Genomic DNA, 13178 nt, shown 5'->3' with positions numbered 1-13178 from the left:
CACCCACAGCTCACCTGTAGGGGGTTCTTGGTGCTGATGGCAATGACCTGATATTTGTAGTAGCAGAGTTCACAGGCCCAGGAGCCTCTCTCACTGATCCATTTGATGAGGCAGGGCTGGTGAGTGCAGCGCACTGACCCGCTGCACCGGCATGGGCTCAGGAGCTCCCCCTGCAGGAAACAGGCAGAATAAGTTAGTCCCTGCTAACCATGACAAGAGCTTCTCATAATTCAGCCAAAGTAAATGCATAAATGTTCTGCTCTGGTTTGAATATAACTTGATTTAATGGGCTGGTTAACATTGTTTAGATGACCATTTTATGGCCTTATACTACCTTCGTTGAGTACACTCTAAGAAGTGATTTATGATTCAGAAAAAATACCAGCTGACGGACCCTTTCTCTCCATCTTATTTACCTCTTGACGTAACCCCTTTACATACAATAATAAGTGCGTTACACTGTGTTTATATTTCTTGCACTTCTTTGTGTTGGCTTATTGATTTTCTGAGCGCTCTTTGTGCACTGCTAGGCACACACACACGCAGAGCACTTTGCATGCCTGTTACAGCAGAACAACAGATCAGGTGTGAAATGAAAGCTTTGCCTTACACCTAGTTGACAGGCAAAATGCTTGATTACTAGTACCGCTGAAAGTGGAGGATTAGTCACCGAAGCACCTGTGAAAGAGCAAACCCTAACAAAGCTGCAGCATACAGCACAAAGGGAGCAGACAAACCACAGCTCTTGACATCAGTAGAGCTGCTATAGACATTAACTATTTTATACTTACAGAAATGCAAAAGAAGCTCAAAATACTCGTTCTGGTCGACCTACATTTCTCTACAATTCACATAACAGTTCAGAGCTAGATCCAGTATCTGGTCTAGTTATCAGAGGATGGTTTCTTGACATCCTGTCCATCATAAAGTGACATTTTTGAAGGCACTGTTAGTCACTGAGGTTGTTAAAGGGCATTTCAAATCCCTTCTGTCAGCACGATGACAGCCACATACTGTATGATTAATGTGACCGGACAGCCGAATAAATGTTTGTGTTGCGGGTTTATTAAACTCTAGGTGGCACTGAACTATATCTTAAAGAGGTGGCTCTTATATCCTTTTTTAAAAATGACCTTCACTTTACCACCTTAAAGCAGCTGAAGTAAAGGTCTGCCTTCGCTCCCTGAACGGCTGCTCGGTGGTCAGACGTGTGAACCACATGAAAACATCACTGGTGTCAGGTGAGGGAGCAGAGATCAAGCTGCCTTATTTTTAGCCGTTTCCATCATGTTTTCAATCCAGCTGGATGTGACAAGATTTCAGAAAACCAAAGCATTTACTTTTTTTTTCTTCCCCTCTCTCTGTCATATAGAAGGCTCGTAAATACTTAAAATGCAGCGAAACCATTAAGTTCACTAAATTTGACACCTCTCAGGGTTTTTTTTTCCATTTTGTACCAAGATGTGCTCAGCTATATTCTTCACTAGACATTCCTCTTAAGCCGTATTTAGCCTGAGGAACAGATGAGTTTTCTAATCTCTCACCCCAGGCTCTGAGCTCATTAAAATATATTACTAATCTTGTCATATTGGATATTGATGATGACCCATAAGATGTAGGCATGCCACCTTTTTAAGGTTCTGACCTGCACTTAAGAAACTTGGCTCTATAAAATTCATAGCAAGACCTTGTACAGATATTTTAATCTTAATGAGAATGAACAAAGAGCCTGTAGTGAATGAACAAAAAGAAATTAGCCGGCTGTCTGCTGAAAGAAATCCCCAACACCCCTCCCCTTCCTTACTCTCTGAACTGAGCCACTGCATTTCTAAGGTATTTTTAATTCAGTATTTTCTCTCCATGTCTACCCTGAGTGCAAAAATTGTACGAAGCAGTGAACAGAGTAAAAAATGCAGCAAGTTTCCAAATGATTTCTCCACGTTGTTATTTAGCTGACACCTCTGACAGACGGAGCAGCACCCTGGTTGAAGAGAAGAGAGGAAAAAGCAGGGAGTTAGGGGAGAAAAGGCCCATCTACAGATGGCCAGGGTGGGAGTGTATTGGCAGGAGGACCAGAACACTTCTGTCGTGTCCAGAGGGACTCGGGCCACTCACTGTGACTGGCCTGATGGCAGCCAAGAGCCAAAACCTAGATCACTCCAATACAACCGAGGCTGGAGGGAGCGCAAGAGAGACCGATAACAAACGTGGCACCAAAGCCCACGCATGGAGAAAGTGATAACTAAATGTCCTTTTGTTGATCAAACAGCAATAATCAGTGAAAAGAAGCCCAACACAATGGAGCAACATATTAAAAAGATATGGCTGTGTTATTTCACATCTCTGTGCTGCATTTTCCCAAAACACCTCCCTACAAGTCATTTTCTCCTTAGAAAATTGGATTCCCTCGCAATGTATATAATGGCATAAAAATAAATTAGAGGTGGCTATTCACATTTTCTTAAGGGTCTCGAATCAATGCAAGTGAATTCCATTAACTCTGAGCAAGGAAAAGCTGTGCTATGATAATCTGGCTCGCACAGAAGCAGAATGAAGGAGGATTTGTACAATGATGCCCAATAACAATCAGTCCGCGGGCTTTTCTTCTTTAAGAACCTGCAAAACTGCCGGGAAAAATTTTCATCTATAAACGTAACCATATTAAACCAATTACAAGGAAAATAAGAGCAATAAGTGAAAAATGAGGCAGAAGGCCAATAATATTTAAGTTTATTTAGTTATGATGACTGATCGTAAAATATATGCAGAGGGATGTTCCACTGAGTGCTGATTTTATGGGAACCATCGGGCCTACAGTGGCGGTTAATGACTCTTTAAAAGGTAATTGAATAAAAAGAGAAACTAGGGTTTCTAATTTATGTTCATGAATTTACAGCCTCTGAAAACAGACTTTAGCAATGCCAAAAAAATAAATGAATAAATAAAATCTAACATTTTGGCAACTTGTTTATATCCCATTTCCAACGAACGGGCAAGCAACATATGATGGAACAGAGCAAACTTCAGCACTGTGGGGTCATACAGAAAGAATGATGCTGACGTGACCCCTGGAGGCTTCTTGTTGTGCCTCAGACACAACACACTCTGCAAGTGCATTATCTGTGCTCAGGAGAAAAAGCAAACACATATTTCTACCCAAGCAACAGGCACCCGCACAGTTTCAACATCCAACTGACGTGAAGACAACAGTAGGAGGATTGCCTCAAAGAGCACTTCGGTAACCTTCGTACGTGGAAAATATTCCACAATTTTTCCTTTGCATTACTTAAAAAAAACAATAAACTTCTTTTTTGAAGTATGTGCATAACACGAATGTATCGTGGGAAAATCTATGACCTGAAAACTGCACATTCTTTGAGTGACGAGGTCGAGATTAAGTCTGAAAGCAGGAGCCTGAATAAAGCAAGCTACCGAGAGCGCTCTGTAAAGCTTCTCAGTGACCTTTAGCTAAAAGGAAGCAATAGTGGGCTGAAATACAGTATGTATGTCTCAAGTTAGCTGTTTAGAAAAAAAGAAGAAGAAAAAGATGAATAACCCGAGGTGCAGAGGTGAAAGACATGAATTCATGCAGTTTCATCTGATATTGGCTTCGTTTTTCATTATATTGTTCGCAGTATGTGTCTTACAGAGTGGATTATATTTTCCAGTCAATTCTGATAAAATAGGCTGATATATAAATTTATATGTCAGCTGAAAGAGTTATTCTTTGGTTCTTCCTTACCAAACTGGCCATAAAATTCAAGAGAGGAAAAACAACTCTACAAAACAGTCCACAGTCTGTAAATTGTGCTATCGAGACTATGTGTTCAGTGTTTCTTGTTACTGCAGAGAGGAGGTAATATCAGAGAGATTTTTTTTAAAAGGCATTGTCTCATGGCATACCTTAAAAGTTACCATTACAATCACCAGTACCTCTTAAAATCCACATTTTTGGAAATTCCCTATAGAACTCCCTGAATTTAAAAGGAAAATGTGAAATCCTTAAAACCAGAAGTACTTCTGGTTGTGAATCTCACCTCAAGGAAAACGGCACTTATAACTCTGACAGGTATCCGATTACATGGACTTATTACATTGTTTGGTGTCATATTAAATCACAGTGCAATCATTTTTCAATGGCTGCCTCTCCTAGGCACTCAAGACTCTTTTCTAGTGGGATGCTTGAGGAAAGCGATGTCTTTCACTCCCTTCTTTACTCTGTCTTGCCTATCTCAGCCTTGGGGATGGAAGTGTTTTGGAGGTGGGTTGTCAGATCAGATATTGGCTGCTTTGGTCTATGTGACATCCTGAAGGCTAAGGAAGAATAGAGGATAACTAATGTCCCCACTGCCTGTATCACAGAGCGATACACAGAAAGTCCACTCATCCCTCTTTTTTTAAATGGAGCCTCATTCTCCTTGTACCCATTTACACCTCAGCAGATCCATATCTGGACTTCACCCAAGCCAACAACTCAGACAACAAGAGGAAAGCTGGCAAAAGATAAAAACTTGCATAATGATAAGACAGCATGAAATCAAGTGCTATTGACTTGCTGCAATGTCTCAAGGAAGCATTAATGAGATGTGTTGGAGGAGGCCATGGGAAATACTGCAAATTTTCAAGGCAGTGTTTTGTATGCAGTGCAGCATGTGCTGACTATCCATGGAGTTTGGGGAGAAAAAAAAAAAAAAAAACCAAGGATGAAGCCTTGTCTTCCAATCTCATAACTAGACCCCATGTCAGTAATAATTACAAAGTCTGAGCTCAGAGGTGGAATGATGCACAAAATTGCTCTTGGAGTAATTAGTTGATGAAATACAGAAAGATCATAGGCTATACACTGTGCAATGACCATGAAATGATGCAGTAAATCTTCCGCTTAAAGGAAAAGCAACTGTGAGTGCAGACTGTCGGATAAAAAAATGATGTTCTACACCTCGGTTATCTTGCTTCTTGATTTTTTTTTATAACCTCTCTACCTCCACTACCAACAGGCGAGGTGTGACACATTTGTCAACGTGCTCTCAAAAGCTCTGTCAAACAGTGTAACTAATATGCCTGCAAATTGCTAAGTGTCTGCCTCTCTGATATAATTTAATGTTATTTCTTCGTGGCCATCTTTTCACATTTTCCTCTTCTGATTGATGTACTGTGACATTATCATCAATATGGCCCCAAAGGCGGAGGCAAGCGGTGTGATTAACTTGAAGGCTCTCTTCCATCTGCTTTGTGCACGTTATTATTATGTTGCCGTTTCCAGGTGGTGTGCGTGAGAGGCAGACTGAGAGGTATTTTTTATTTTCCATGCATATAATGCCTCGATGTGAATTCAGTGTTTGGCTATAATGAGTTGTTACGGCATCCCTGCATATCCTCCACACTTGTCAGCCACTGGGACAAGGTCTTTCATTATCCTCCCACTGCTAGCTTTAGCTGTCTTTTCAAGCCATGCAATGGGATGAGTGCAAGATGCAGTGGGGCCCTATGCTCAGAGAGCTCTCTAGCCCTGCAGCTGCCAGTATTGGGGTCGTTCCTTAAATAATTTTGAAAGTAAGATTACACTATTCTCGATTTTCCACACAAAAAAGCACCTAAGTGTCATGTAATTATAGTTAATAGCATTAAACCTTAAATATTGGCATAATCATGCGAGGTCTCTTTTATACTCTTTACCACAAAGTTGGCAATAAAAACAGACCAAAGAACACCTTTCAGGAAAATCTTGTAGCTAGAACAAGGCTCAATTGTGCTGCACCAGCCAAACTGCAACTGATGAGTTACTGTAATGCGACTCATGCTGAGTTGTAGACCACCAACACTGCTGGCTGCCCTAACAAGACACTACTAGTGTTTTTCTTCTTCACTGTATAAATAAAACCTGAGCAGTGCACCCTCATCTAATGAAAAGTCTGCAAAATGTGCAACATTTCCAACACCTGATCCGGCCACTCGGCGGAAGGACTTGTTGCTACAGTTAACCTATGCTCCTCCGAGAGCAGCAGCACCAGATTGCATTGTGTTACAAACCCCAGGAGAGCAGGTGTGGGTGAGTTATTATTAATTGATGGATGAGGCTGACATTGCATGGCATTAATCTAATTTAAACATGCAGGTGGACATTTTTCCTTCACTTACATGCTCTGGTCCCTGGAAGCAGATCCTGCACACAGGCGTCCTGAAGCCACTTTCCGTGTAGCTTGTGAGAGAGAACCTCTCCTCCAGTTTGCCCTTTGAGCAGTCATCGGAGGAGCTGCTGCAGCCGCGCAGGGCCGCCGACAGCTCTGCAGCATCGACCCAGCCCGCCACCGGCCGCTCTGCACCCGGTGGCTCGGTGGCTCCCGCAGCAGGCTGGGCAGTTCGGTCCCCGGGGTGCTGGTGGCTCCGCGTTAACGTGTTGTTGTTCTCGGGGACGGTGACGCTTGTTTCATGGCTTTCCGAAGCCTGGCCGCTCATGGGGGTCAGCGGAGGAAGCGTTGTCGGCGGCGCCGGTGGCCCGAGCAGGAGCACCCTCAGGTCACCAAGCAGGACGCAACAGCGGCTCTTCAGCATGCCCTGTCTGCGCAGCATCAGGCTGTCTCCGGCCAGAAACTCACAGTACCATCCAAAGGTGCTGGAAGAAAACAGTATGTACTCTATGCGTCCCCGTCATAAGCAAACACTTCTTCATATGTGGTGGGATGGGATAGTGGGGGCTGAGGTGCGTCTTCCAGCGCTTGTTTGGTTTCAAAGCAGCCTTTTAAGATTTTTTCTTTTCTTTTTAAATCCACTTTATTTAGGTTGGGTGCTTTTTATTGTCTTCCCACGAGGGTGTGGATATAAAATGCAAAAAAATCCCTCCTATGCAAACAAGTGTCTGAAGCCATTAGCCTAAGTTCAATGAACGAAACGGCTATTAGAGGAAAGTCAAATATGAGACTGATAGGAATATGCATTCAAGTAATAAGGTTATGGCCCGCTCACTCAGTGTCCACTGTCATTTCATGGCCTTAATAGTCTGCCTGTTCTCTACAACATAAACTATCTCGACGGGCTTCTCCCTCCGGATTCGCGACGTGTGCAGAGACCAAGATTTAAATCTGCCTTTGGTTCAAAGAACTGAGATAGAGAACAAAATGTCAGCGCTCAATCTTAAAATTAGAAATTAAAAATAAAATCCAGCCACAACAACGAAAGCCACGCTTTAAAACCGGTGGAGCTGTCGACGTCCTGTAAGCTTTTCACACCACGTTAAGTCGATCGATGGCGTGCCATGTTAGGGAAGCGAAAAAATCTGTCTTACCTGGCGAGCTACACCGATTTCTACACGACTCACAGTCTCGTTTTTTTTTTTCCCCCCCCATAGATTTTCAGCCAGACTGCAGGTCGCTGGCAAGTCTCAGTGAGGTTTACATCCCTAATTATCGAATTTCCAAGCAAGCAGGAGGGTTTAAATCCGTCCGTTTAAATCCAACGCGATGGTCGGACTGTCCTGCTCCGGGTGAAAGCATCCGTAGCCCCGGATTCTCCTGTGATCATTGGCTGCTGAACTGGTGCTGCAGCTTCAGCACCATGATTCCTGGGACAGCTCCCAGACGCCACACGTCACCACCGCACAGTGATGCAAGCAGCCAACTCATTACTACAACTGTGGACGGAGACAAATATGCTTCCTTATTTGTTTCAGGGATACAAGGAGACGTTAAGTTAAAGGTGACACCGGTGTTTGTTTTATCTTATTTTAAGGGGGTAGGTGTTTTCTGCCTTTACACCTGGCAAAAAGAGGCGAAACTAAAGTTGTGGATTCCCTTTAATTATTAAAAGAATCCAGTTATCACACAGTACAAATTTAGCAGAAATATCACACAGCACAAATAATTTAGCAGAAATGATTAGTAATATCTCAGGTAAATGGTGTAGTTGTGTGGCATGGATAAATAGGGTGAAAGAGGATACAATATTGCAAATCATCAAGTATGAACAAGGAAAAGGGGGAGGTGCAGGGTTAGATGACAAATTTAAAAATGCGTCTGATTTTAAGCAGTATAGCAATAAAAAGATGCATAAAACAAATGTTCAAACCAAGTTGTGAAAGACAAATTATAATGAGAATCTTAAGAAAAAGTAGCACGACTGTCTTAATCTGTTTTCTTTAAAAAAAATAATCAATTATTCATTTGGTTCCCAAGTGGAAGAAAAAAAAACCCCAATCCATCAACCACTTCCATCACAAATCCCAGAGCACACGATGATTTATTAATATTTGTAATAATTAAACAAAATAGCATACAGATGTTATTCAGAGTGAGCCAAAGATTTTCCTGGTAGTTTGACATTAAAGATGACACATTCGAATTACACTATACTACTGGGTAGTTTCTTTTTCTTCTTCTTTAAGCTGCTCCCTTTAGGGAGATCAGCTGATCGTCCGCTTACATCTCACCCTATCAGATAGGGTGAGATGTAAGCGGTGGGAGATGTAAGATGGGATAGGGCCTATCCCACCTTCCTCTGTCACACAAACCCTCTGCGTGTCCTCCTACACTACATCCATGATTCTCTGCTGTGCTCTTCCTCTTCTCCTCCTTTCTGGCATCTTTTTCTAATATATCAACTTTCCCTACCCTGCACATGTCCAAGCCATCTCAACATTTTCTCCCTCTAACTTTGCCTTCAAACCGCTCGACCTGGCCTGTCCCTCTGATAAACTCACTTCTAATTCTGTCTATCTTGGTCACTCCCAATGAAAATTTAACATCTTCAGCTCCGACACGTCTTTTTGGCACTGGCACCACATCCAAGCCATTCATCAGTCTTGCTTCTACTTCCCCATCACTTCAGTGCATACCTCCACCTCTCCAGGCTCTCCTTTTCCTCACTCCTACCACACACCTCACCACTATCTCGCTGTTAGATGTCCTGCACCACCCTCACATACAAAGTTCCTCTCTCATTACTTTCTTTAATGCAGCTCCTTCGGACCTTTATACTTTTTATTCTACTGGGTAGTAATTTAAATCTAAGAAAAAGCAGTCATTAACTACCAACAAATGCAGCAGAATAAAAAGTATAATACGTTTAGCTGTAATGCGGTGGAGTAGAAATAGCATCAAAAATACTCAAAGTATTTTAAAGTTGCTACTTCAGAAAATTGCCTTGGTTAATTTTTTTTTTACAAAAGAGAACAACTCCAGGGAAGCTGGGTAGACAAAGGGTGAGCAATTATCCGGCTTGTCAGGGCAGCTGTGCAGCTTGATTGAACAATTGAAATGAACACACCTGTGACTGGACCCTGTCAGCCAACTGAAATGTGTTTTTTAGGGGGGGTTGTCAGAATTTGTATGACTGTGGTCAAGCTGGTGGCCATGGGGTGAGCATTTAATGGATTGCCAACAGTAAACTGACACATTAAACTGGCACCTCTCACTCCTGCTGCTTTTCTATTCTGGCAGATAATTGCCAGTGATTGCTCTTACATCGCATCTCAGGTGCAAAGTAGTGCCTGATTAAAGTGCTGTTGAAAATAAGCCAACCGTCATTTTGGACTTTTTGAGAAAAACAGCAGACACAAACTAAGATTATATAACAGCAGAGGTGGAGTAAGTAATTAGGCCTTTTCTTAAAAGTCCCACTTTACTTGGAAAAAAAATGTTTGTATGTTTGATCCTCTCTGGGAACAATTCAGTTTTACACCTCTGCTGAAAAGTTTCCCCTGAGCTCGACACCTCTAGGCAGGATTTGTGGCATCACATCTGGTTTGGGAGTCAGTTTTTGTCTTATAGATAGCTAAGAGCTGACTTTCACTGATGTAGGAGATATCCCTTAGTTAATGGTTAAACTTTTGAGACAAACTTTTTGTTTTGCCTGTCCCGTTTGGCTCTTTTGCCATCAGAATTATTGTCTAAAGGCGAAGAAAGATGCCCAACGGATTTATTTTACCAAATTGACCATCCCAGCCTTGCCGTAATGGTCCATTTGATTCACCTTTTGTTTATTTTATTTTCACTTGCTGAATACGGGACAGACTTAACTGGGGGAAAGAAGGGGAGAAAGAAAGAGGGAAAGAAAAAGAGCTGAGAAGAGGGACGGGGGAGAAGGGCAAAAGACAAAAACCAACAGAATAAGCAGAGAAAAAAAATGCATATATCGATCACCTGGATCACCTGTTGAGAAAGAAAAAAGAAAACAAGCAGAAGAAAACAAGAGTAATAGAATAAACAACATCACAATGATATATGGGAATATGACAGTAAATACTAAATGTTAAACATTATTGTGCAGCACATAAGATCAACAGAACACAGTGTGCTTTGAGGTAGGAGCCAAAAAGGGTGTAGTTTGTGTGTGTGATCACCCGTTTGTACACCTGTGAGCATGGACGCGCTTGTTTTTTTAAAAGGTTCCTTCATGTAATGATCTGCTAGAGGGTGTGGGGGGGCCACAGCCCCGTCCTCCAGGGCATGAAGCAGGTATGGAGGAGATCAAAACTCCAGACATCCAGAGGCCCCCAGAACACAAGAGACCAAGGAAGACCAACAGAGGGGCAGCCGCGCCACTGTCCCAGAAAGAGCTGAGGAGAGTCCCAGATGAGGGCTCACTCAGCAGCCGCAGAGCAGAAGCCAGGGGGGGTTGCAGTGACACGCCCGTGAGCTCCGCCGGCAGCCAGCTGTGCCTGAGTGACCGAGCCCCAGGCCGAGAGGCCGGGGGCACCCCACCTCCGAAGTGGCCCGAGCGAGCCCCAGGCTCCAGGCCCCGATAAGCGGCCGCCAAGGAGTGAGCCGGTGTGTACCTGGACGCCCATCCCCGGACACAAAGAACCACCAACGCACCGATGTCTGAGGGAGTCCGCCACCGGCAGGGGAAGTGGTGGTAGGGGGAGATAGGCCTCCAAACCTTGGAGGGCCTGAGATGTCCCCAGAGAGGTGGCGCCTGACACCCAACCTGACATATAGACACAGACATACAGGCACACACAGATACAAACATCCATTCCCACCCTCATGCTCTCATATGCACTTACTCCACACTCAACCAACGTGGAGACAGACATGAAGAGACGCTGTACACACGATCACACTCCCCAAGCGTACTCTACAAACCGGGTCTAGGTACCCTTGCCCCTGGAGGGGGGAACTGCACCCAGACCCAGGTGGTGTTACCCTTTTCCCTGCGGTGGGGAGAGGCAGACCGCCCCGACTCCGCAGCAGCAGGGAGGCCCCACACTCCAGACCCCAGTCGGACGGCCAACTCCTCCTCCCAGCCCCCCCGCTCCAGCAGGCCGCAGAGAACGGGGGTGAGAGAAGACTCCAAACCTCCCTCCACCCGCTCATTGTAGTGTTGATGCATGTGTGTTCTAAGGTGCATTTAAAACCCAGGAGGGCATGGAGCTACCTGCCAGAGAGCAGCAGGTAAGTTGAGACAAACTTTAAAGCGCTGATCAAACATAGCTAAGGAAGAAGAGGCTGACATTATCTTCAAAAGACATGAAGTTAAATAAGAAATTTCTTCAGTACTTGAAATAAAACTTTTTTTTCTCTCTCTTTTTTTTTTAACAGTTTCAAACATAACCATGAAGAAAAAGAGCCAGAAACAAAACTTTGGGGAGCGTGCATGGCCAGTGCTTTGTGACACCACCTCTGACAAGTACCATATGCTTGTAAATGCAGCTCGTAGTCAGCTAAGAGGCTTTTAGTTCATGTGTGGGGGGTTTTTCCACCCATTCTTCCCTCAAAATTCTTCGAGCTCTGTAGATTTTAGGGCTGTCTTGCATGAACTACACTTCTGAGGTGAATTTTTTGATGGTGTTTCAGCTGGAGGACTGTGATGGCCATGGCTTGGCCCTTTTGAAGCACTCCATTGTAGAATTTTAGATGTGTTTGGGGTTATTATCCTGTTGCAGGAGTTATCCTCTTTTCATCTTCAGCTGTTTTTTTTTTTTTTTTGAACAGACAGTATGATGTGTTGGCTTGCTGAATTTGCTGCTATTCACTGGGATCCATTCTACCTTTTACCAGGAAATGTTATAGCTACAAAATTCTGGTGCTGAATTTTGTTAGGAGACCTCAGAAATTTGTTTTCTGATGGTTTTTCTGGGAAAAAACTCATATTTGTACACATGTATCTGTATACCCATCACCCAGCACTTGAGACTCAGACAAAGCTTCTTTAAATCTTTAAAGTGGACTTATTATGCTCTTTACAATATTTTGTCACGCAGATCCTGTGCAGTGCCATGTATAAAATATAGGCAACGTTACTAAATGAAACCCTTTTTGGTTTGTTAGAGGTAACCAATCAGAAGAAAAAATGCCTTAAAGGAAGATGATGAACTGACGGACGCTGGTGCAAGCTGAACCACGCTTGGAATAAAACAAATGGGTCATTCTATGTCAAATTTCTGTTGTGCTTCTACTTGATTTGCCAAAAAATGTTATAACATATACAATGATTGCTAATATATCAAAATACTCCATCAGGTACTTCCAGCATGTTCTTTCATATCGAGGTATTTTCTGAACATGAATACACCAAAAGCGATTAAAGATCAAAGCCTGAAAATTTGACTGGTCATTCTCTGCATAAAATCAAATCAGGATCTGTAATTTGGGACACGACACACATATCAAAAAATGTCTGAATACTGGCTGATTAAATAAACCCATTTTGTGTGCACAGACATTGCCAAAAGACTCTAATAATTCAAGTACAAGTACCAATGCAATTTTGTACATAAATATGGCAAAACAATTAAGAGTAATGGGAAAAAGGATTTAGGTGTTCACTTCATGTGAGTAGTCCTGCAAGGCAAGGTTTCCTTGTCTACTTGGTGTGATTGGTAGTCTAACACAAGACCCTAAACCATTGAACCTGACAGCCATGAAGGGATCAGGCAATCAGCGTCCTGACTGCCACAACGAATGCTGCAATTATTTTGATATCCATGAAAATTCTACATTGTTGTGTTTTAATGCCCCTTGGTATATTTTAATTTGACCTGTCTTGAAATCTAAGTAGAGTAAGTCTCAAAAATGAAACATTTTCTCTTTTCCTCATTCTTAACTCTCCTTGTCAGTGTGTGTGAATGAGTTAACCCTGACTTTGTGTTTCAGGGGTAGGATTACTCCTCGGGTCTTTGCCCTCTGGGCTCATGCACCTTCTTCCTCGCCTGTTCATCATCATCTGCTATTTAAGGCTGAAGA

The 13178-nt window shown here is 43.0% G+C and overlaps 1 protein-coding gene across 1 annotated transcript in view; it reads right to left on the bottom strand.

Moving 5' to 3' along the window:
- Positions 1-90: 90 nt before the first annotated feature.
- Positions 91-13178, bottom strand: part of LOC146616307 (thioredoxin domain-containing protein 6-like) — a 38926-nt gene continuing 25838 nt past the window's right edge. The window contains exon 16 of the mRNA XM_085374359.1: positions 91-170. Within this exon, the coding sequence (XP_085230485.1) occupies positions 91-170 (80 nt within the window). The remainder of the gene's footprint in view (positions 171-13178) is intronic.

The sequence above is a fragment of the Diplotaxodon limnothrissa genome, linkage group LG16 (assembly GCF_057381915.1).
Source record: "Diplotaxodon limnothrissa isolate DT_005_m linkage group LG16, D_limnothrissa_male_GT1.1, whole genome shotgun sequence".
NCBI classification, from domain to species: domain Eukaryota; kingdom Metazoa; phylum Chordata; class Actinopteri; order Cichliformes; family Cichlidae; genus Diplotaxodon; species Diplotaxodon limnothrissa.
Note: the sequence above shows the minus strand (reverse complement) of the source record. Positions and strands in the feature narration are given on the sequence as shown.